The following is a 25,009-nucleotide window of genomic DNA, read 5'->3' as shown; positions in this document are numbered from 1 at the left end:
TGGAACGTGGGTTTGGGGGGAAACTCCAAGTCTGCTGGACTTCCAGAACTTGTATTGACTTTTCCTCCTAAACCTATGCGAGGCCTTAAGAGAGCAAGCGGGATGGGGCAGGGGGTCGTGGTGGGGGCAACTGGCTGGCTCAGTCAGAAGAGCGTGAGACTCTTGGTCTCGGGGTCATGAGTTTGAGCCCATATTGGGTGTAAACATGACCTAAATAAATAAAATTTAAAAAAGAAAAAAAATGAAGCCAGCCAAGGAGTACAGGAGAGGGGCCTGAACAGAGAAGAGGAAGGTTGACAGTGGGAAGAGCCCTGACCTCACCTCGGGAGGAAGACAGAGAGGGGACGGTGCGGGATGGATAAGGATCCCATAAGCAGAAGGGGTCAGAGCTCCTAGCCTCAGCTGCAGAGACCATGCAAGTGGTGAGACAGGACAGGGACGTCATGCCAGCCGTCACCTGCACCATCCGCTCCCAAGACGCCCTGCCCTGGGGTCGTATCTGGGCTCAGACGTCAGCGTGTCCCCAGCCCAGGAAAACCCCCAGGACAGGCTCCCCGGGCTCTCCCACGGCCTTGGCCTCGTGGAGTCCTCTGCCGCAGGCACCCCGGGACGACAGACCCAGCAGAGGCACGTTCTGGAAATAACTGACCTTCTACTCAGTATCTGGACCACCCAGATCTGAGCAGAAAAGAGGCCTGGAGAAGGCCTGGGGGCGAGAGAACTGCTTTCCGACTGTGACCTCCAATCCCGAGGGCCGCGCCGTCCTGCCGCGGCCCACCCTCGACCTCATTCTGCCTCCAAGCCCCTAAGACAGAGGCTCAGCACTTTGTTCAGCTTGTCCAAACAGGTCGAAGGGAAGTCTTCCCCGCACTGACACGCAATGTCAGAAATGGGGAAACTGAGATCCCCGAAGGGGCTCGCAGGAAGGCAGGGAGGCAGAGCACGACCTCCCCACCTCCGGGCCTCCATCGCAGGGACAAGTGACTCCCAGCCAGCCCTTCTGAGAGCTCCCTGGGCCACAGCACCGATGAGGGTCAAGGACCCCGCTCCCCGGGCCCACCAAAGCCTCACCTGCAGATAGTGATAAGTCCTGGCTTTGGCCTTGGCCTCTGGACCCAGGAGCCCCTTGCCCGGCCCGGCCCCGGGGTATCCGTCCCGGCCCTGGCTGACCATCATGGTGTGCCAGGCACTTCGCTTGACCGATTGTCCATCCAGTGACATGGACATGCCAGTGCAGGCAAGGCAGCGGCCTTCTGACCCGCCCGAGCGCCCCTTGAAGCTCAAGTCCCGGTAGGACCCGTCTGGAGCCTCCAGGCAGAAGGGACCACCAGGCTCCCCAGGGGGCCGCCCACCCGCCAGGAAGCCACTATCGCTGTCCAAGTTGTCATCGGAGCTCCACCAGCCAGCGGCCTTGGACTGGTGCCGCCCGTCCCCCTTGCGGTCCTTGCTCTTGCTCCTCTTGCCGTGCCTGGACTGGTGGTGGTGGTGGTGGTGGTGGTGATGGTGGTGGTGGGAGGCGTGCGGGCCTCCGGAGCCCAGGCCAGGGTAGCTGTCTCCCGCGGAGCCACCTCTTCCCTCGGCCTTGGGCCCGTTGTAGTCCCGCTTCCCTGGGGCCTCCAAAGAGTGGGACTTGGCGAAGAGCTTCTGCACGGAGTGAACCAGGTGCCGGATGCGGCTGGGGCTCTCGCTGCGGGCCTCCGGGGTGGCGCCAGACGCAGGCCCTGGCCCCGGCCCGGCCGCCGCCGGACCTCGCTGGTATGGAAGCGTGTGGAAGCCATCCTGTTGAACCGGCAACTGCTTTTCGAACTGGTCCAGGAGTGTGGACGGCAGGCGGGGGGCACCCTTGCCCTGGGGGTGGCCCACACAGTCTTCACAGGTGTCGAAGGGGCCCTGGCCAGGGTACATCCTGGGGAAGGTGCTGCTGCCCCCCCCAACCCCGGCCCCCCCTGGCCCTCCCTCGGGGCCTACTGATGGCCCCTCACTCAGGCTCAGGGGCCCTTCAGGAGAAAGGTGTCCCAGGCCAGCTCTTGGGGCACAGAAGCGGGGCTCGGTGGAGAAGGCCTCCCCAGAGCCCAGCAGGTACGGGGCCCTGGCAGCTGGGCCCACGTCCATATGCTGCTGGTCGGCAAAGCGGGCTGGGCGGGGATGGCTACCGCGGTCGCCATGGTAACCCCTCATGGCCTCAGCAAGGATACTTCATGGTGCTGGGGGCCAGGCCCCAGGAACCTCCTGGGAAAAGGAGAAAAAAGGATTCAGGTGGAACAACAGGCCACTTCACCTAAAACTCTCAATTATCAGGCATTCTCGTGTCCCTGCAGGTGACGCACATCGACTTATTGTGATTGATTATACTATCTTTCCCCCGAATGAGCTTGAAATCCCTTACAACGGTCATACTAGGTGACGGCACTCACAAGGGTGCAAGATAATGCCATCGCCCGTCGAATGCTGCACGTTTTCATAAATACTTGTTCACGAGACTAAATGCCCTCAGCCAAGCGGATTTGGAAGAATCCTTAGGTCACCGAAAATAAAAGGATACCCGAGCAGACACAAAAATAGATATTCAGAGAAACCGGTCATTCGGTGAACTACCTTTTAACGAGCTGGCTTTAGGCGCACTGACCCAAGGCCACACCTGTGCCCCGGTCCTACCCACATCCACCGCTGTGTGGGGCCAGGCCTCGGGGTCACGGCCTCCGGGAGTGGTAACCAAACAGAGCACTGGACCCACACGGACATAGCCGCCCCCTCCCCTGCCTTCCGCACCCTGTTCCTTCCATCTGGCGGCAGGCTCACTCTCCTCCCACCCACCAACCCCCCGCCCACCCACTCCAGGGCTGAGACAGAAAGGAATAACCCGAGATGACTGCCACTTCCTCTTCTGGCTTCCAAGTGTTCCCCTTTTGCCTTTTATCCCCACCGCACCCTCATCCCACTGTCGAGGAGTCACACAGAGAGGAGAAACCATGCAAAGGAGGGACGCTGGCTGCAAAAGGCAGCGTCTAAATCCTAAACTGAGATGGGAACGCAGGAGTTCCTCCTCCCAGGGACAGAGGGCAGGCTGGTCAGGGAGATGATGGAGAGTGAGCGCTGGAACCGGTGTCCCTGGCCCCCATCCCAGGCTTGCCAAGGCTACAGGACAGAGAGGTCAGCTCTCAGCAAGAACTGCCTCCGATCAGGACTGCAGAGCTGCCAGGACAGGAGCTACAGCAGGAGGGGGTGTCAGCAGGGGGGACAGGGACTGAGGAACTGGCAGACGGCGCCCTCCCTCATCCCAGACCAGGCTCCGGGGCCATCTGCTGACCAGGAGGGGATGACAGCCTCGAAGACTCCAGACAGCAGCACCTCGGACACCCGTCCTTCCTCGCTCCCCAGCACCACCTCTCCAACCCACTGTTTCACGCCGCGTCCAGGCTGATGTTTCAGAACCTCGAGCAGCGCCCCATGTCCCAGACTCCTACCACTCACCATCCGGGGTTTCCCATCCTTGGCATCAGGATCCCCACCACCAGACAGAATGGAAGCTCCAGAAGGCTCAGGATCACTGGCTCCTACATGGAAGAGAAAAGCGTGGTGAGCAGTGGTCTCAGAGTCCTCGGAGGCCCAGCCTCGGGCCTGGACAGCTTCCCTTCCCAGCCGCCCCCTGCACCAGGATTGATTGGGTCCCCCATGATGCGCAGCCTTTGGACGCCCAGGGAAATGAAGTTGGCTTCATTATGCAAATACATGCAAATGAGCTGACGGGTTGGACTACCTCCAAGTGCAGGTGTCTCTGTGATCTGTCCATGGTGCTGAGCCACTGCGTGTTTGGGTTTTTTCCCCTCCTATCGCGTTTGGGTTCCCCTCCCCCCATCGCCCTCAAATACGAATCCATTCCACAGAATTTGTTGAGCAGCTACCATAAGCCAGACTGAGCAAGACGTGTATAGAAGTGATCCGAGTATGGCCTCTGTCGTCGAGAGTCCTCCAGTCCAAAAAGGGGACAATCCTACGTGGCAGGGTCATTTCAGGTCCCTGTATTTTTGCACAAGCTGTACCTCCTCCTAGAATCTCCTTCCATCCACTGCCCTCAGCTCTTTCCCTCGGCCACCACTTACTCTCATAAGCCTCACCTTCCCTCCGTGACTTTCCGGACTCTTATTCCGGGTTATGCCTCCTTATCGGGGTTTCCCCGCAGCCTTGGTTCCCCCGTGAAAGAAACCATAATGCGGCACTGAAATCGGTTCAGTCCGTGTCTCCCCAGCTAGAGCGCAAGAAGGAACCGTATCCTACGTGTCCCTGGATCTCCCAACACCTAACTCGGGGCTTTGTGCCGAGCAGGTCCTCCTTCAAGGTTCACCAGGTGGATGAATAAATGACTGGACTCAACGCCACGCTGGTTCGGATGAAGACCAGACCGGATCCAATAGAGGGAGCTGAGGAGGACTTCCCGGGGAAGACCGTGCTGGGGATGGAGAACGAGGGCTGCGTGTCCCGAGACGAGGTGGTGGGGAGACCAAATTCCCAGAGGGCAGGAAACGGGAAGCATAAAGGCACAAGAGGTGGGCAAGGAAGGGGGGCTGTGAAAGTTCCGGAAGACACGCAGGGCTTGGCCGATTCTGGGATGAGGTGGGGGAGAGAGAGTCAGGAAGGAAGACGACTCTGAAGTTTGCAGCAGCCGTGACTGGGAGACTGATGAAGCCATTATTGGACACAGCGATGTCCAGAGAAGAGCCAGCTTGGCCAGCATGATTGATAGTGGCGCAAGAGACACGGTCAGACCTCAGGAAGAACTTCCTGGCCCTGAGCTACGTGAGACAATGAAGAGAGCTGTGGAGTCTCCTGGAAACCTTCCATAGAGGAGACAGAGACATGTCCAGTCCCCGGCCCACCCGGTGGCCCAGATGGAAGACACGGCTGCTTATCTTGCCTGAAGGGAGCCTGGAGTGACCTCATGGATCTCAACTGCTTGGCTTTGGGCAACAAGTCTTCTCCTCCACTGCCCTTCTCTGGGGCACCGGGGGGGACTTCAGACCCACATGGCCTCATAAGCAGTTGCTGGAAAAGCTCTTGGAAACACCTCACTGCTCTGGAGAGAACTTTTGATAGCCTGGGCCTTCATCCTCATCACGGTCCTCCTCTCCTCGTCCCAAGCAGGACCATGATCAAGACTCGCAGCACAACAGTCCACTTTGGCAGAAGCCCAGCCCATCTCATTGGCTTTGTTTGTGGTCCCATCACGCCGAGCTTCCCAAGGGTGGACATTCATTCCCCAGTTACCCCCACCCTCAGCCCTGCCTGACACCGGGGGCAGCTGCCAAGCCTCTGAGCCTCAATCGAGATCTTATCAAACTTCAATCTCTGTCTCTTTTTTTTTTAAGATTTTACTTATTTATTCATGAGAGATACAGAGAGAGAGAGGCAGAGACCCAGGCAGAGGGAGAAGCAGGCTCCATGCAGGGAGCCCTACGTGGGACTCAATCCTGGGACCCGGGGGTCACGCCCTGAGCTGAAGGCAGATGCTCAACCGCTGAGCCCCCGGGGAATCCTCCAACTTCAGTCTTTTTAGCATCAATCCATGTTCTCCCAGCGCCAGTCTCAGGGGAGCCAGGCCTCTGTGACTAATGCTCTCCAGACAAGCTATCCTCGCCTCCCTTGCCCGCGTCCTATGGGGCAGCATCGTCTAGTGGGAAAAGCGCAGCTTCTGAGACCAGAAGGCGTGTGACACCAGGCAAGTGACCTGATGCCTGCTGCTCCTCCATCTCCCAGGATCTGAATATCAAATGATAAAACGCATATGGAGCCATTTCACAGACTCTCCAAGATCACACAATATAATCCCCTCATATGAAGCCTTATTTTGGATTTCCAAAATCCCCAACGTCCAAATACTAAATCACGGTGAAACTAAAATACAGTGCACGGAGGGGAGGCGACAACGCAGTTTACGGGTTTCCTAAAGAAAAGACTTCCTTGATGTAGATTGGATCATCCAGGCTTCCCCCCTCCCCCCCCCGTATGGTGTGTTTTACCATCACTGTCTCCCACCGTTGCCCCATCACTAATCAACAGGGAGGCAACACAAGCAGGGAGGGAACTCATAACTCCATCCATCACCAGGTCCTATGGATTTTGCTTCCTCGGCATAGACCCGCCCGCTTACTTCCACAGCCACCAAATCATTGCCGGCTGACCAGCTCAGCCTTGCCCTCGGTGTCCGTTCCCTGTCCCAGAAGCCCAGGAGGCCACACGATTCACTCCTGGCTAATGATACCCAAACATCCGATCGTTTCTGGGAAATCCTTTGCCTTTGTGATAAAAGGGGTGGGGCCTGCTGGTACCATCCTTCCCCCCCCTTTCTTCTGGGCCTGAACGTAGTCATGATGCCCGGAGCGAAGGCCGGGGTCTTGCTAGCATGACAGAAAGGCCTAGAGAATCCCAGAAACGCGAGTCCTGGAATCCAAGGAACCAACAGGAGCGGCTGCCTTCCTCCAGGCCTAACTGTTGGTGAGGAATCAACTCCTCTGCCTTGAAACCATGGTCAGCCCAACTGGCCAGATTTGCAGGTAGAGAGCACTGCGAACTAGTCCAACTAACTCAGCACCCCTGTCCTGCCAGCTCCTAACTAGTCCCCTGGCTTCCTCTCCTGCCCCTTCCCTTCCAGTCCAAATGGTCACGTGGAGACGGACATCTGATCGGGTCTCCTCTCTGCTAAAAACCCCTCACTGGTTTTACTGCCGTTGTTCAGATGAAACGCCACGACCGTCCCCACATCCCCCGCGGCCCCCATGGCCCCCGCGGCCCCTGTGTCCCCCAAGGGCTGCAGGGCCCAGCCCGCCGACATTTCCAAGCGACCCCTCATGCACGCTCCTCCGCGCTCCCTCGGCTCCGACCAGGCCAGTCCTCCTGCAGCCCGGGATCCCTCCCGTCGGGGCCAATCCCCCTCGTCGTCCAGAAAGCCTGTCCAGAAAGCCTTCCCTCGCTGTCCTCTGCCTTGTCAACTCCCACACACCCTTCAGATCTCACCCTCGCTGCTGCTTCCTCAGCAGCCTTCCCTGGCCTCCCGACTAGGTCAGATCTCCCTGCTGTTTGCTCTCGAGGCGCCAGGACCTGCGCCGCCCTCAGCTGCTGCTGTTTTCAGGTTGTGAGCAGGAGACGGGCAGCGGCCCCGCTGGGACCTGGGCTCCGGGCAGGTGTAGGGGTTTCGTGTACCTTGGGGGCGCCTTCCTGCAGCCCCAGGTCGCCTTCCCGCGGCCCCCGGTCACCTTCCCGCGGCCCCAGTCACCTTCCCGCGGCCCCAGGTCATCTTCCCGCGGCCCCAGGTCATCTTCCCACAGCCCCAGGTCGACGCCCGGAGCTCAGCAGGCATTCGTGGGGTGAACGGGAGCCTTCCGCTTATAACGCCTTACGTACCTCCCTCAATGATCCCAAGGGACAGACGCGGGCCCCCGCTTCCATTTCACAGAAAGAGAAACTGAGGCTGAGAAAGGCCAACTGACCCGCGCCAGGTCACAGAGCGGGCGGCCAAGCCGGACGTTGTCAAGCCTGCAGCCTTGGCTTCCCTGCGGCCCCGCCGCCAGCCCACGGAGGCCGCCTTTCCCCCCACGCCGTGCGGAGGCCAACACAGGGATGAAAGTGCAGTGGGCCAAAGAGGAAAAGACAGACAGACAGCAGCCCGCTCACAGCCACCCACTGCCAGAGCCAAGAGGCTGCGCCTTCCCAGCAGTGAGCGCCCCGGTCGCCCAGGTACAAGGTCACAGGAGCGCAGAAGAGAGGAAGCTCCGGGAAGCCCCGTGGCAACTCCAGGCGCCGGTGCCACCACCCGCCCACTGCACCCCATCACCACCCCCCAACCACCCCCGTCACCCGTCTGCCCCCCGGGCCCCGGGAGCGGCCGCCCTTGCAGCAGCCCGTGCTGGCCCACGCGTGGGGCCGGAGGGCCCGGGGGCGCCGCAGTGACAGGTCCCCCAATGCGGCTCCAGCCCACCCGGGGATGGAGGAACTGGCACGCATGCCGTCACCAAGAAATTACCCGATTTAGCACCAACTACACAATCCGGCAATTAGTCCCTTAAACCGGAACTTGCCGGGGGCCGCCAGCCTGGCGGGGTTGTCACTACAAAGCTCACTGGGAGAGCAGCTGTGCGCTCCACCGGGAGGCTGTCCCTGCCCCAAGCAATTACCTTCCAGAAAAAGAACGGACCGTGGAGGCAGGGGGCAGGGCTGCGGAGGCCAGAGCCGCGCCTCCTTGGCTCTCCCGGGGCCTGCCCGCGCCCAGGCTGTGGCCCGGGCCCTGCCTCGCCCTCCGCGCCCACGCTCCCGCCTGCGAGAGACGGCAGAGCTATCGGGGCCGCCAGAAAGGGATCGACGTGCGCCGCCCGCAAGGTGCAGCCCACAAAGCCCTCGGCACAGCCGGCACTCGGGAGCACTTAAAGTAGCCCTCGTCATCTGCACGCTCTTCCTTTCTCTTCTCTTGACTTCCTCCAATGGTTTACAGTGCGACCTCGGCTGGGTCCCTTAATCTCTCCGAGCCCATGGACGGAAGCTATTCTGCTGCGGACAAAAGCAGGCCTTCGTCTAGACCGTCCACACCCGGGCACCAGGGGGCCAGGCGCGCTTGACAGCAAAGGCCTCCGTGTCAGAGGCTGGCGCAGAGCGACCCTGGGCAAAGCAAAGACAGAGATTTCAAAAAGCGAATACAAACCGAGTCATGCCTTCCGCACGAAGCCGGCTGGGAGAGCGGCGGGCTGGCCACAGTGGTCCGGGTGGCAGCCCAGGAGTACGGTTGCCCCCTTGCTGGGGATCAGCCCCATCTCGCCCCCTCACCCTGGAACCTCTGAGATCGCCCCCACGCCAGGTCCAACACGGTGCAACTTGCCGCGAGTGAGGCCTGGATCTCGTCCTGCGGGTGAGCCAGGCCTGCTCCCGGGCCCCCGGAGCTCGGGCGTTGCCCACCCAGCCTGCCTGTTTCCCCGGGTCCACCAGAGGAGCCAGGACCCTGCCTCGGGGTCCCACCCTGGCCTCCACGCCCCCCATCCTGACAGCAGCCTGTGCACGGGGGCGGGGGGTGTGTCCACTAGTGTAAACGGGTCGGCGCAGGGGGCCTTCCCGGGGCCCATGGCCCGCAGCCCGCACTGCTCTGCTCAGGGATGGGCGCTCCTCCCCGGCCTGACCCTGGCACCCAGGGACCCCGCATCCAGGGCTACCTGGGCCCTGGGCCCATCCCACTGGCTTGGCCGTGCTGCCTTTGCAGGATCCTAGGGGCTGGGCTGGTGTCCTTGTCCCTTGCCTCTCTCTACCTCACCACCAGCCCTGTCGCAGACGACTCCGTGTGCCTCGTGCCCAGCCCCGGCCCCTCAGGACTCCAGAGAAAAACCTCCTCCTACCCTCACTGCCCCCAGAAAACAGAATAGAAGGAGGGAGGCACGGGGTCTTTCTCGTTGGCCTTTATTACTTAATTTAATCAGCTCTTCTTGGGGGTGGGGGGGACGGTTAGGGTAGGAATTTTACAGAAAATGGGCTTACTGCTCCAAAATACTCGAGACATTTAGGCAGAGCCAAGTCTAAATCCATCTCCTGACCCGTTGGACAGTGCTCAGTCTGTGAATAACCCACACTACCCATAATCTCTTTGAAAATCCCACCTCAGGGGGCTTTGCACTTGATGTTCTCTCTGCTGGAACGCTCTGCCCCAGATATTCCCATGGCTTCCTCTGCCTCATCTTGCAGGTCTCGGCTCAGAGAGGCCTTCCCTGACCACTCACCAGCTGGAGTTGAGCCCCACCCCCCAGGCATGCTCTCCATCACCCTGCTTCATTGTCTTCCCCGCACTTATTGCCCTTTGAAATTATTTTCTTTCTCTATTACATGTTTATAGTATGTCTCCCCATAGGAGGACATAAGCCCCAGCAGGACGCGGACCGTGTCTGTCTCAGGTGCTGCGGGATTCTGAGTGTCGCAAACAACGCCTGGTATTACAGGCGCTCAAAATGATACCCATCTGGGGGCCCCTGGGGGGTTCGGCCAGTTAAGTTAAGTCTCTCGATTTCAGCTCAGGTCATGATCTTAGGATCATGAGCTCGAGGCCCATGTCAGGCTCTACACTCAGTGGGGAGTCTGCTTGGGGGATGCTCTCCCTCTGCCTCTGCCTCTGCCTGCCCCATGCATGCCCCCCTCTTTAAAGTAAATATGTAAATAAATCTTAAAAAAATATGTATTTATTTATAAGAATGAAAGTCCTCACTTGCCACCTTCACCCACTCTTCTCCTGTGCCCAGCAGGGCATAGAAGGGACCTCTAGTCCTTTCCCTCTACAGGCTTTAGCAAGCCCTTGAAGGATTTGGTATTAGACATCCAGCCTCCAAGCCCAGCCCTGCTCTCATACTCCTCTAGCCCGTCTCAACTGGGCAGGTCCGGACGGCTCTTTGCCAGCTGCATGTGGGTCCCTCCAGATGCGCCCCCTTGGCACAGTTCGAGGAAGGCGTTTGGGGGACAGAAGAAGAAAGAGCGGGGAGATGGCCTCCCCACACTGCAGGGAGGACTGAGGCTCTGAGAAGGGACTCTCAGGGTTCGGAGTCCGCCACCAGCCCCACGCAGGTCTCTTTGCTCCCACTCCCTGGGCCCAGCTCCTCTCCCCGGCTGGCACCATCAGCCGAGAGGCCCCGGGAGCAGAAGTCAGGCCTCCTCCTCCTCCTCCAGGGCCGCCGAAGGCCCAGTGAGGCTCAGCTCAGCCATCACCCCCCGCCCCCCGCTCCTCCTAACTGCGGCCGCCGCTGGCTTCGGCCTGCTCTTCCCGGCCTGCCGAGCGAACCCATTCTCAGGCTCTCCTGCCTCGACGTGTCCCCCTCCGGAAGGCCTTGCAGAAGCCTCGTGGGGAAGCCATCCCTGCCCACTCGCCACGGGGCAGGATTCCCAAGACCAGACTCTCAGGGACCCTGGTCAGGGGCGCTGATAAGAGAGACCGTGGGTCTGGAGTTAAACTATTTGGGTTCACATCCCAGGCCCACCACTTACTGGACCCGGGGCCGAAGGAAGGCCCTTCATAGTCTCTCTTGAGTTCAGTTTACTCAACTTCCAAATGGGAGCAAGAATAGTTCCTTTCTCATCATGACGTCATAAGGATTAAGAATTAAGCAGGGAAAAGGTCCATCAATGCCACTGAGAATGGGTGGGGGGGACCACTAGAATGTGTGAGGCCTGGAAGCAGGGCCTCCAAGAGGGTCTCTCCAAGGGCCTTGGGCAGAGGCTGAGCCATGCCTCATTTGGGCTGGGATCAGAAACAGGTGCTCTGAAAATTCATTTGTTTCACGTTTCACCCAGGACTTGGTGTGCCCGAGCTGCTTCTGGAGGCCTCCTGCACCTCGAGCTGCTAAAACTAGCAGAGCATCCCTGGTGGCCAAAGATGGTAGCATCTGAGACAACCAGAGGCCTTGATTTGCAGGCCCCACCAGTCCCTCCAGCCAGGGATGGTGCCTCTCTTCGGTCGGGATCTGGAAGGGAAGGCCCGGGGACCTTACTGCTGGGTATTGAGAAGACAGGCATCTGCCTCCAACTATTATATCACAGCCCACCCGATGACCCTGGAAAACTGCTCTATCTAATTCTCAATTTGCTCATCTGTAAAATGGGGAGAATAAACCTCCTAAGGCCGTCGCAACGACAAAAGAAGCTGATCTATCCAAGGCAACTGACACACAGGTCTCCCTGCATATACTGGCTTCTCCTGACTTCAGCGCCCTTCACTTGTATGTGTTTGATGACATTTGGGCCACTGGCTCTGGTCTTCAGACTTCATCCTGCTAGAGCCATCAGAGAACAACAGGGAGGATCCCAAGCCCGTGGCGAGGGTCCACTGGGCAGCAGCTTCTCAGCCAGCCCAGGCCCTGTGGCCCAGATGTCCGATGGAGTCCAGAATTTAGGTCGGCCCCCCGGGTTAGCACCCTGTCCTGTAAGCAACCTATGTGAGCTTGTAGATGGGCACTGCTCACATGGGGGCCCGTCTCCTCCTCTGGGCCTCTCCTGCAGGGAGGTCATGCACAAGGGCTAGTCCACGGGGCCCCATGGAGCCTGGCTGGTGGGCAGGGTGCCAGGTTTAGGGGGTAACACCTCCCACCCTTCCCAGCCTCTGGGTTACCTCAGCCTCTGCTCTCCTCTCTGGATTTCTGGGCTTAGCAGGAGCCATGGCCACAGGGGGAGACAGCATGGGGAGAGGAGATCCTTCCAGAGGGAAGGCCTGTCCTCCCAGCTTCGCCTCTGATGCAGTGCAGGCCTCCGACCTCCCAAGAAAACTTCCCCATGAGCGCCCTCCCCATCAGCCCCAGCCGTTGCAACCTCCTCTTAGGTCCCACGCTTCAGCACAGTAGAGCAAACGTTTGCTTGCAGGCCGTAAGCTCCAGGAAAACCAGATGCATCTGATCTGTCTCAGTATGGACAGACCCGGCATACAGTAGGTGCTCAATACGCTCAGGATCAGTGACTGGTTGTAGAGGAGACAAGAAGAAGGCAGGAGGGAAATGCCTGCCGGTGGCTGTGTAAGAAGGGCCCAGCAGCCGCAGCTGCTCCAGGGTGGGGGGGGTTCCCTGAGGACCCGGTGAGGCGCAGAGGCGGAGGTTGCAGGGCTGCTCTGGGGGACGCTATAGAGTGGATTCAAGCGCTGGACACATGTCACACACACCACCTCTGGTGCCCTGCAACTCTGGAGTCCACGGTCTGGCACTCGGAATGCCCGCAACTAAAAAGCCATCATGTCCGGGGCTTCGGACGCACTTCTCCACACAGCCCTCGCGAACTGGCCTCTGCGGAAGCTAGCATTTTTACTTCCGTTTTACAGATGGGGAAGTGAGGCTTAGAAACGTGACGAAAAGCGGCCAAGGACACAGAGGTGGCGGAAGAGGGACTGGCATCTGGTCTGAGTCCGCGCCCAACATTCTCCACCACTGAGAGACCAAGGCCAAGCAGGCCCCAAGGAGCCCGGCTCTCTGACCGAAGCAGTTTGACGAGGCCCCCAGGGGGACCCCCAGTGTGCCCTGACTCATCACTCGGCCTGAGAAAGCCTCCATCCCCGCCATCCCTCCCTCGCACACGGGCACATGTTGCTGAGGCCGCTTATTCACAGATTAACATATGTGCTCATCCAAAGTCAGATTACAAAGCCATGCAGATGACCCAGCACGACTCGCATGGCACTCGTCGTGTACGTAGTCACCAGCACATAATGTGCACAGATACACACTAACTTGTTCCCACAAAGGGGTCACACACTTCTGCACTTTTACCCAACGGACAGTGATGCTTGTCCACACGGAGGCTGCACAGGTACAGACCTCACATACCCGCTCACTCACATGCTTACCCCACACAACAAATACACCTGTGCGCCCCACATCACGCAGGCACCCACATCCGCTCAATGTCATGCACCAGATCCTCCCCAACAAGACTGTGTCCATTGTTCCCAGACCCTGTACTAGGCCCAGGTGAGCAATGATGCTCCCTCCCTCTGGGGTTGGCCAGGAGGCCCTGAAAGGGGAAGAAGGCTCAGCCTGCCTGTGATGGATGGAATTAATCTATTGAGCTGGAGAAACTAAATAATTAAATCCCTAATCACCCCCCAAGCCGGCCCAGGCCAATATAGCCGAGGGAGGGAGGGGGCTCTGAGGCCCAGACCAATATCACAGAGAGAGGGAGGGGCTTGGGAGGGGAGGCATAGAACAGAACCCTCTAGGAGTTTCTCTGGGAGGAGCTCCAGCAGGCAGGCAGACAGACAGACAGACACAGTCCTCAAGGGCCACAGGCTGTCCCTTTCCACGCTTAAGAAGAAGCACAGCACCACCCACGCATACAGGGCGGGCCTCCCCCAGCTCCCCAGGGCCTTCCTGCCCCACCAGGGATGCGTCCCGCGCGGGTCTGGGGGTGGCAGGCAGGACAGGACGCTCAGGCTGCCCTGGGCTGCAGCTGCCCCTGGGGTCCGCCCAGGTGGAGCCGAGGTGGGGTCAGCAGGCCCCTCCGCAGCCCGGAGCAGACGGCAGGGAAGGACCCTCCGCACAGATGCACCTGCTTCCCTCCAGGGGTGGGTCCAGCACGCGGCCGGCAGGCTGAGGCCGGGGCAGAGGCCTGGGCAGGGGGGCTCGGGATTGGCCTGGGAGCAGGCCCCAGTCCCATTGGCTGAAAAGTGGGTCATTTTCCTTTTGAAAAATAGTGAGAAAATGGAGAAGTAGGTCGGGCTCTCATCCCCTCAGCCCCAGGCGCCGGCCCGACTTGCAGGGTGGGGAGGACTTGCAGGGCAGGAGAGGCGACACCTGCACAGCCACAGCCCAGCTCCCCCAGGGCGCCCCCCCCAGGCCGAGGCCGTCAGCAGCCCCCAGGCCCCAGGACTGCGCTCTGCGGCGGCTCCTGCCCCCTGCCCGGCGGGTGAGCGCCCAGGCCGGGAGCCTCCTCCCATCCTCCCGGCTGTCGTGATACCTCCTCTCTTCTCCCTTCCTCTGCGTCCACGTGGGCAGAGTCGTTGCCATGACACCGCGGGCAGGTGGGCGGCTCTGGCGGCAGCTTAGGCCCAGCCCCCAGCCCCGAGCCCAGGTGGGGGGAGCAGTGCCCCCGTCCCGGCCGGATGCAGTGAGCCTGGCCGAAGGCCCCGTGCCCGGGCCTAGGGCACCCAGTGGGCACCCGGCAGGCACCGGGCGGGCACGGGCTGCAGCTGCGGGGGCCAGTCCTCCCACCACCGCGGTCCCCTCCTGGCCGACATCCAAGCCCGTCCCTCCCGAGCAACCCCAGCGCGACCCCAGGCCTCTGGGGAGAGGCCGGATGGCCCAAAGTGGAGCCGCCCCCAGAGCCCCCTCCCTGCCCCCCCAGCCCTGGCCGGTCCTCTGGAAAGCTGTCCCTTTCCCCTGGGTGTCCCCACATGACTGAATTCACGACACAGCCTGGGGGGGCCCAGTGCTCCTGAGCCCATGCGTGGCCCAGCGCGACCAGGGGCGCGGGCCCAGGACCCAGGACGGCACAGGGAGGGTCGGAAAGTGCTGTTGGGGAGGCTGCCTGCCTGGGGCCCTACCAGGCACACCGGGCCCCCCCACCCAGGCCTGGGCCCCTGGGCCGGGCCTGAGCTGAAGGTTCTTGGGGCTCCGGTCCGCTCCAGGGTGGGCCCTGGGTACCTGGGTGTCCAAGCGTCCGTGGTTCTGACTCCCTGAGGCCCTCCCAGGGTTGCCCACGCTGCTCCCCAAGGCGGGAGCCCCGTATCACTGAGCCCCCCCCCCACGCACCAGCCACAGGGGTGGGTGCACGGTGCGGTGGTGACGGGATCCCAGAGGAAGGGAGAAGGGTCAGCCAAGGTCAACCAGAGGGGGTCCAGCTGGCTGTGGGCTGTCCCCGACCCACACTCTGCGGACACACAGACCTCTTCACCCCCCTTAGGCTCCTCCGGCCAAGGCAATGACGGGGCTGCCCAAAATACCTCCGTGTGCCCGCGTGTGCTCGCGTGTGCTCGCCTGTGCACGGGGGGTGCACGCGTCCCATCTCCTTTCCTCCACTTCCACCGCCAGGGTTGGGCATCGGGGCGGCCCTCACCCTGGGTTCTCTCAGAAGCCACTGCAGGGGCTCCCAGTTGGGCCCCTGCCCCACAGCCTGGCCCGACCCCAGCCGTTCCCCTCACTGGCCGCCTGCATGATCTGCCAACTGCGGGCCGGGGACCCGCGGGCCGGGGACCTACAGGGCCACACGCTCCTCTGGACACCGCAGGGGCGGCCGCGAACACGACCCAGGAAGCTCCCACTGTCAGGAAGTTCGCTTTCTGGTACAGGACGTGTATTAGGATGGAGAGGATGCCTGTCCCCTCAGGGCGCCCGAGCCCCCCAGCATCGCACGGGCCCTGGCTTCAGCTCCCTGCCTCAGAGAGAGAGAGATGATAAGAAATAGATTGGATAATGGAGTGTGGGGAGGGGACAGAAAGGCAAGCGGACATCTAAGGTAAACGGTGGGTGAGGCCTCTCCAAAAAAAGTGACTTTTGAGCAAAGACTTGAGAGCAAATCACATGGATATCTGGGGGAAGAACAGCTCAAGCTGAGGGAAAAATTAGCACGACGGCCTTGAGGTGGGACTGTGCTTACCATCTTGGTGGCACCAAAAGGAAGCCCTGGCAGGGGTGGCACCTGGGATCGGGGAGGTGACTGGAGCTATTTTACATACGGCAATCGTGCCACCCAGGCCCCACTGAGCATATGGACCTCACCCCGAGCCGAGCCGAGCCGAGAAGCCATGGGAGAGGCATGACCTCATCTCACTGCTTTTGCAGGGGAGGATCTGCGGAGGAGGGGCTGGCAACGGTGGAAGTAGGGAGACCAGTCGGGACATTTACCGCAACCCCTTTTCCTACCGTTGCCCACCTGGGGACCACCCGTTCCCACGTCGCGCAGCGGCTCGGAGGCCTCCTCTCCTGTGGACGCTTCACCAACCCCTCCCATCCCCGCCCCAGGACTGACCGAGCCCTGTCTAGGTCTCCACGCCCCCACCACCCCCGTGAACACTTGCATCACACAACCTTCCCTAACGCTCTCCTTACTTGGTGCGGGTCTCTTACCTTCTCTAGATTATAAGTTCCCTGAGGTCGAGGACCCTCCCCGGTGTTCAGCACAGAACGTGGCAGATCATGGGCATGGAATACACGTTGGCTGAATGAATGGAGGTACTGTGGGGGGCACAGGGGGGTGGCAGGGAAACCGCGTGCAGGCCGCTGCTAGCATGCGAGTGGGTGAGTGAGGTAGGTGCACACGGATGCGCTCACGGGTTGCAATCGGGCCGCTGTTAGCACATGCCCACATACTTCTGCGCGCTCTGGTCATGTGTACGTGTGTTAGCAGGTGGGTACGTGCGGACAAATCCCCATGTTGGTGCACACATTCCTGCCAATCCGTTCATGCGCATACACCTTAGTAGAATTATGCCAAGAGCAGCGTATGAAAGCTCGGACAGGTGGTATGCACATGCACATGTACACACATACCTCCACCTGCCCCGCGAGTGTGAGGCTCATGCACACGCTTGGGCCTCTCTATTATCCTTGCCCCTTCACCCACCAAGCCCCCCTCGTTCCCCTTGATTCTCAAAATGTCTCAAGTCGTGTCGAGGTTTAAGTTCCCATACTCTTTCCCCGCACACGCTCCTGAGCACCCCAGCCTCCGATAGCCTTGGGTTGGGCTCCCCCACTCAGCTGCGTCCAAGGCCTGTGTAGGCTTCTCCTCGGCAAACCCCCACCATGTAGATGGTAGTGAGGAACAGTTGGGTCCCTGTGACCTGAGAATTGGAGATACCTCAAGGAGGCTGCTTTCTGAAGAAGAGCCACATGCATCAGGGTGGATCAAATTTAAGCGTATGGGAAAACAGCTTCTGGGCAGCTCCAGTGTTCAGAGCCTCTCTCTCTCCCTCCCTCCCTCTCTCTCTGTGTCACATTTATTCACATGACCCAGCTTACGTACATAATTCATGTGCTACTAATTCACGTATGCACATGTGTGTCCCCACATGTATGCCCACATGCAAACTTCCACTCCCATATATGCATTGTTGGGTGAGCACCCCTGCACACACACACACTCTCTCATGTGCAGGTTTAATTAAGTCATTGCCTTCAAAGTCACATATATATAAGGATGCAGGCAGAGAGTCATGCACACATACGCCTACGTATACACATGTCCATGCTTCTACATGAAATCATAAGTTTGTACACATTTATATGGCATGCTCACACGTACGTGTGTACCTATGCACAGTCACATACCCCTCACAGGCACGTGCGCCAGAACAGCAGAGCTATCCAGCCCCTCCCCTGGCTTCTATCCCACGCACAAAGCCAGGAGTCCATATCCTCTCCAAGGGACATCACAAGTTTGCACTTGCTCTCTTTCTTGCCAGTCTCCCACTTCTCCATTTGGAAAGTTGTTCCTACTATCAATAGGATATGCCCCACTCCTGGACACACCCCATTCCCACCCACGCTCAGGAAAAACAAAATAAAATTAAAAAAAAAGTCATTCTAAAAATGGGCTGTTATCCCCTTGTCCCATGCCTGTAGTAACCAATATTTCCTCAGACAACCTGGGGAATCAGTACCAACGAAGCAGGTGCACCCATCCCAAGGTGCACTTTTTCCTCCACCTAAGAGGCCACCCCCACCCCGCCCCCATATACACATACAACTCTTTAATGCAAAAGGGGGACATAAGAAGAAAATATCGAGACCTGAGTTTTTCTTCCCCATACCTCTGGGTATGGCCCACCGCTCCCAGACTCCAAAACAGTTATTGGGGTGCAGGAAGGAACAGTCAGAAAATTATCTCTGGGGTCTAAAACCTCCTGGGATCCCTCTCTTCCTCCCTAGAGGGCAACTTCATGATGTCCAGGGAACCCCTTCCATCCCAGCCCAAGGACCCCGCCAAAAAGAGGCCAGAGCTTAAGGCTTAAAAATGTAAAGATGGTGACCTTGGCTCAAGATAACAAAAGAAGCAAGTATTTAGAAAAACAAAAAAACAAAAAACAAAAATAAAACAAACCATGAGCTGGGTAGGGAGCAGGGAGGGGAACTGAAGACACCTCCTAGCAGGAAAGTGGCTGCTGGAACATTAGATCATGGATAGCAGGACTCTCCAAGGGGCCAGGGAGAGGGGGGTGGACATCCAGCATTGCATGTGGGGGTGGAGGGGTGACTGCTTCAGGCAGTAGCAGCAGCTCCAAAGTAAAGTCTTATCAAAGCTGTTATGTAACGGAGGGAGCTGAGTGGAGCACAAACACCTCCCCTCCCCAAACAGGCACCCACACCCACACCCACCACCTCCCAGCACCCACAGCATAGGAAAACTCGGCTCCTCCCAAGCAGCGAGAAGGGAAGAATCATCCTGATGAGTTACATCAAAAACATGATGGGTGATGGGCTCCTTATTAACTACAAGTCACATCTGGGAAAGAACAAACTGGCTCGGTTTGGGGTCCCTGGATACGTCCCCCCTTTCCTTGAACTCCCTGCCACACCCAGTTTCTGCCCAGCATCATCTGGAAACCTTCTCTGCTCTCCCCTCAAGAAGGATCCCATTTGAATATTTGATTGTGCTCTTGGGGCTGGGAGGTGAAGCTGCCATCAACCCTTCCTGCCTGTTGTTCCCCACAGTCTCATCTGCATGTCCTGACATTTGGCTCTCATCCCCCTGGGATGACAAGGGAAGGGACCTGGAGAAATAACTCCTTGCTCTATTCCCTTCAGAGTTACAAAGACAAAGCACAAGAAAATTGAGACGGCGCTAGGTTAGTGGGGAAAAGATTTCCAAGGAAGCTGAGGATCAAAACCTAGACCCTACCCCCTAATTTGACGGGGTTTTTCTTCCCCTAGATCTTCCTCTTTCCCCATTGCCCTGTCTCCAGTAGCCTCCTCCTTCTCTGCTCCATGGCACTGAACAACCCCACCCACTCCTTGAATCCTCTGCTTGGAAATCTTCCTCCCCAACAAAAGTCTCTCCCAAATGCTGCTCCGAGCTGTGGTTAGGGTGGGCAGAGAGCAGGAGGCAGGCTTGCAGAATATTTCGCTGTCCCCTGTCTCGATTCCAAGTATGCTGGGCAGAGGGGTGCCATGCGGTCGAGCAAATTGTCCCGAACTCCTCCTGGGCTCTGTGTACCCCCAGGCCTAACTCGCAAAATCTAAGCTCTCCCAGTCCAGAGCTGCCTTGAGCCTGAACTTCGGGGGCCCGGGAGGAGAAAAAGCCGGTGTCCGTACCCCTAAGCTCATGGCACTAAAAACTATGCAGAAGAAGAGCAAGCTTGCCGCCACGGTACCCCCCTCCATGGCCACCCCCACACTCACGGAAAAGTGATCTGGGAGAGGGGTGAGGGGACTGGAACAGGAAGAGAGGAAGCCTCCCCCCCCCCAAATACGGCTAATAACTAACCGTGAGGCCTAAAGCCCCAGGGAGGACCCCAAAATCTATCTCCCCATGCACGGGCTCCGTCCTTGGAAAGTGGGTCATCCGGGAGAATTCTGCTAGTGAGCCCCGAGCGCGGCCCGGTCCCCTTCGGTCCCCTTCCCGACACAGGCCCCAGCGCAGCGCCGCTCAGCCCCGAGGCGGAGGCCGGGAAGGAGCCAGTCCCCACCGAGCCCGTTCAGCACTCGGGACAGCTCCCAGAGAGCCTGCGCCCCAGGGCGCCCGCCTGACACCCCCACCGCGCCAGCTGAGCCCCGAGCCCCTGCCCACCCCACGCTCGGCTCCTGGCCACCGGGAGCACCTGCTGTCGCTCCCTCGCCTCTGTGTCCAAAGAGAGAAAGGAAACCCAGCCACAAGGCTTCCCTGAGGGAGCCCAGGGAGAGGACCCCACCCACCTCCTTTTCAGCCCAGAGCCTCTCAACGCCACTCACAGCTGGCTCTAAAAACCACTTTTTCCTTCTTAACCACCACCCTGAAGATAAGAGAAATACTCACGTGGGGGCTCCCAGCCCTGTAGGCAGATGTGGTGGGGGGAGGCCGAGAGAGGTAGCTCCCCACACCCCGATCGGAGCCCCCTTTCTGAAGGAGCCAGCTCCCATCTGGACTGGGGGGAGGAGAGACATGTGGAAGCACTGATTGAGGGGAGGGGAGAAGAAAAAGGGGAGGAGGCAGGAGCAGGGGACTGCAGGGTGGGGGTGTCGGGATGGGGGCAAGGGAATCCTTTTTAATTTCATTCTCTCCCCATGTCTACATCAGCCCTGCAGGCTCAGCTCTTTAATATTTACACATAGGAAGAGGAGAGGATGGGAAAGAACAGAGAGTGAGGGGGGCAGGGGGTACCTGAGCTCAAAGGACACAGAGGCAGGAGCCTGCAGGAGCTGGGAGCTTGAGCCCCCCGCCTCCATCCCGGCCCGCTCCCATTCTGAGCTCTTGGCTGGGAGGAAGAAGGGACCCCAGGACCATTCTGGCCCTTTGTTAACAAGACACTTTGAAGCGCATCAGAAAAAAGGATCAGATCCCCACCCACATACCTGGACACCCCCACAAACCCAGATTTCTTGGGTGCCTTATGTGCAGATGGTAGAGGCAAGTATTCAGGCGCAAGCATGTTCTGATGCTCGGAAGCATGTTTGCATGTGGGCTGCTGGGCAAGCACATGAACACGTCAGCTAGCATGTGCAGGTCGGTGCAAGTATGTTCTGGGTGGATTCGCATGTCACAGCCCAGGCGATCCTACACAAACTTATGTGATCCCACGCGTAAATCGGCCCCCAAGCGACCCAAGGGCAAGGCCATCCTCTCCCCCAGACACCCTTACTCATCGGCCCTTCCCTCGCAGCCTCACTTTTCCTTTCTGTGACTTGGGGACAAGGGCTGGTGGGGAGGCAGGCTGCCCTGGAGCCCAGGGACTTGACAAGTTATTAGCAACAATGAGCTAGCAGCTCGTTACCATAACGATGGTGCCGCTGCCTCGCCCCAGCTCAAACCCAGACTCCCCAGACGGCAGGAGGCCCGCTGAGCCAGCAGTCTTCAGACTGGGGCTGGGGGGGGGGCAGGCGGGCAAAGAAGGCAGCAAGACACGATGATGCTCGTACAGCGGAGGGCACGCACCTGGTCCTCCAACTCCCACTGAGACAACACGTTGACTCCACCAAGTGGGAATCAAATCAGACTCTGGGAAGGCTTCCTGACGGCAGAGACGGCAAGACCCTGGAAGGGGTCTGTAGGAGCCCCTCTAGGCAAAAGATTCGGCTGTCATTTGCCGCCTCGTCCCCTCACTCCAAGAAACTCTTCCACTGATCTTAGCAGATTAAGAGAAAAAATTTAAAAAAAAAAAAAAAAAACACCAAATAGAAGGCCCCTCTCTGAATTCCAGTCTTCCCATCTGGCAAATGGGGACAATTATCTTAGCGTTTACCCTAGGTTTCTGGAAAGTGTGATTCGAAAGGGTTTAAGGTTAACTACAGACCCTCCCCAAACCAGAAAAGCCCCAGAAGTTTCTCTACCCAACAGGAACCCATGAGATAAGGACTGTCAGGCCAGCTAGAGGCAGAATGTATCAGAAACTGGGTGGGATGAAGGAAGATGGAGCCCGGCCAGCTCGAGCCCCAACATCAGCTGGAGGGAGATGATGTGAGGTGCCAGGCGGCAGCTGAAAGCAGGCACCACCACGGAGAGTCTGGGAGTCTGGTCTTCAGCGGATCCGGCCCCTCACACGCAGGAATCCGGACAAGCCCGTGGCCTACTCCGCGGTGGGCATGGCCGCGAAGCCCACCCCCAACCCCTGGCCCTCTCTTTTATAAAGGGTCCCAGGCTACAGGATCTACAGCCTTGGGATTATTGGGTCTTTGATTCTTCTCCTCAAACCCCGTCTGCTCGGCTCTGATGGGCATAGACTGGGGCGGGCGGGGGTCCAGGAATGGAAAGCAACGCGCAGAGTTGGAAAGTTTCCGGGCTGAAACTTGCCAGGAACACGCAAGTTTGCTGTGTGACCTTGGGCAAGTCCGCGCCCTTCTCTGGGCTTCGGTGCCCTCAATTTAGAATCAAGAGGTTAGAGCAAGTCAGTCCCAAGGTTCCTCTCCCGGCCGTCGTTCCACAGCTCCATGCAAGCGCACCCCTTGGACGGGAGCCCCCTGGCATAAAATGCAGTGGGCACTGCGTGCAGGATCAGTGGGGGCATTGAGGGTGGGGGCTGCAGGGCTTGCGTCTGAGGCTGTTCATCCTATGCTCATGTTCCTTTTAGAAACACCTGCCACCCTAGCCCTCCCCGCTCCCTTTTTAGACCCTGATTCACTGCCAACTCACGAAGCCTCTCCCTTCCCTCCCTCCTCTCTTCTCCCCCAATCTCTCTTTTAGGCCTTGGCAGCTGGGTGCAGAAGTAGCCCCGGCACTCAGGGAACGCTGGGTGGGGGGAGACACGGCAGCCCAGGGTCAGAGAGAAGACGCCAGGGAGCGCCACTCTTTCGCCTTGGCCCAGCCCAACTCTGCGAGTCACCCCAAGACCTGGGTTGGAGTCCTTCTGCCCCGCTGGTTAGCAGGGGGCAATCCGGAGAACTGCCATTCACCTCTGAAGCCTCAACACCCTCATCTGTCAATCGGCATCATACTAAGCCGAACTACGTGAAATTGCTGCTCTTGTAGGCAAAAAACAAAAACAGCTGAATCCTGGCCCTTTCAGAGCCTTAACCAGGCCTGCCTGCTTCCTGAGGCTGTTGGGGGGATAAGAGGAAGGAGGTGAGGGGGGGTTAGTTTTTCAAAAGCCCTGCACTGATACAAAGGCACTGTTTTCTTACTATTCTTACTTCAAAAGCTTTAGCACAGACCCACCTGGAGCCAAGGGCCTGAACAAATGACCCAGAACTTGGAAATTTAGGACTTGGAAGTCTGGGAGACAGCCACCTGCTCTGATGACTAACAACAGGACAGCAGCTTCCACCTGGCCTCCTCAGTTCCTGGCACTAAGGGGCCCTTGGTGAGCGTCACGGGGGTGACACAAGTTCCTAGGCCCCAAGATTCTTAGCAGCACACACACTCCCACTCCCCCCGGGCCCCCGACCACCACCGGGGCCCCACAGGCAGCAAGGACCCAGCAGCGGTATCGTGGGGGGGTGGCCCCTGGGGAGGTGAAGGTGAGCCTCAAGGTGGGGAGCGCAGCGCAGCCCTTGCCTGAGTCAGGGGCAGGAGTCGCAGGCGGGGAGGGATGACCCGACCTGGGCCAAGTCTCATCTCCCAGCGCCAGGCCTCCCAGCGCCCGCGGTGTCCCTGTCCCTGTCCCCAGGGAAGGAGGGACAAAGCCCGGGTGCTGTGATTCAGAGTGAGCCCTGCTCACATACAGCCTGACACACACACACACACACACACACACACAGGCCACGGATGCCCGGACCCACTCACGGAGACACAGGCACACGGGCACACACACATCCTGCTCGCAGGGACATACACAGGCACGCGTGGCGGCCGCGCACACGCTCATTCACACACAGCGACACACTCACGCTCACACCGCACACACCCGCGGACACGCTCGCGCCGCGCACACGGCCGCCCGCAGACCCACGCGGGGACACTCGCGCACTCACCGCGGGCACCGTGGCACGCACGCACACTCGCACCCCTGCAGGGGAAACTTCTCTCCGGGGCTCCCCGACACCACCGCTGCCCCCGCGGCCGGCGGGCTGCCCCCTCCGCGGCCCGAGCCCCCCGAACCCCCGAACCCCCCGCGCCGGCCCGCAGCGCCCCCCCCCCCCGGCCCCGCGCGGCCCTCCCGCCGCCCCCCTGCTCGGGGTCAGGCCGCGGCCGTCTGCAGGGGCGGGGGGCGGGCGGCGGGAGGCGGGCGGCCCAGGGCTCCCTCCCTCCCTCCCTCCCCCGTTCCCCCCTCTCCCCTCCCCCCGTCCCCTCCCCCCTCCCCGGGCCCGGAGCCGAGGCCGCGGGCGCCCGGGGCGTGGGCGGCGCCGGGGCCGCAGCCAGGCCGAGGCTGGGGGGCGCTGCAGAGGGCGCGGCCCCGGCCCCCCGCGCTTACCTGGCCGGGCTGGGGCTCCGGCCGGGGGCCATGGTGCGGGCGGCGGCGGGGGCGGCACTGCGGAGCCCCCGGCGGAGGGGCCGCGCCGGCTGCGGAGCCCCGAGCGAGCGCCGGGCGGCTGCGGGCGCGGGAGCGGGAGGCGGCCAAGCCACGGAGGCTGGATTTCCCGGGGACCGGGACGGGGAGGCGGGGGGATCCCGCCCGCGCGCTCCGCCCCCGCCCCCGCCCCCGCCCCCGCCCCCGCCCCCGCCCCCGCGCGCCTGCCCGGCCCGAGGCGGCCGCGCTCCTGCCCCCGCAGCGGCCCGGGCTCCCCGCCAGCCCCTCCCCCCGGGACCACCCGCGCCGCCACCACGCGCAGCCGGGGACACGGTCGGGCAGCCCCGGGCACAGGTCTCGCGCCCCCGAGGCAGGTCACAGCCTGGGTGTCACCCGGGAGCCCCCCCGCATCCCCTCGGGAGGCTCCTCGGGTCCCCCCCTCATCCTCCCCCATCCCCTCGGGAGGCTCTTCGGGTCCGCCCCCTGCATCCCTCCCGCATCCCCCCCATCCCC

The 25,009-nt window shown here is 60.2% G+C and overlaps 1 protein-coding gene across 3 annotated transcripts in view; it reads right to left on the bottom strand.

Annotated features, from left to right (window-relative positions):
* The window catches only part of DLGAP3 (DLG associated protein 3), a 61,269-nt gene extending 36,744 nt beyond the window's left edge, over positions 1–24,525 (bottom strand). The window contains exons 1-3 of one of the 3 annotated variants that reach the window (XM_055341864.1): positions 24,461–24,525; positions 3,472–3,554; positions 1,072–2,229 (exon numbers count right to left, since the gene is read on the bottom strand). In XM_055341864.1, coding sequence (XP_055197839.1) covers positions 1,072–2,178 — 1,107 coding nt within the window. In that variant the 5' untranslated portion in view covers positions 2,179–2,229; positions 3,472–3,554; positions 24,461–24,525. Of the gene's footprint in view, positions 1–1,071; positions 2,230–3,471; positions 3,555–14,034; positions 14,167–20,433; positions 20,546–24,460 lie in introns of those variants that run through there. The other 2 variants (XM_055341865.1, XM_055341866.1) reach the window with 2 other exon arrangements.
* Positions 24,526–25,009: the final 484 nt, after the last annotated feature.

This window comes from Nyctereutes procyonoides, unplaced genomic scaffold (genome assembly GCF_905146905.1).
Source record: "Nyctereutes procyonoides isolate TBG_1078 unplaced genomic scaffold, NYPRO_anot_genome, whole genome shotgun sequence".
NCBI lineage: Eukaryota > Metazoa > Chordata > Mammalia > Carnivora > Canidae > Nyctereutes > Nyctereutes procyonoides.
This window is presented reverse-complemented; position numbering and strand designations above follow the sequence as displayed.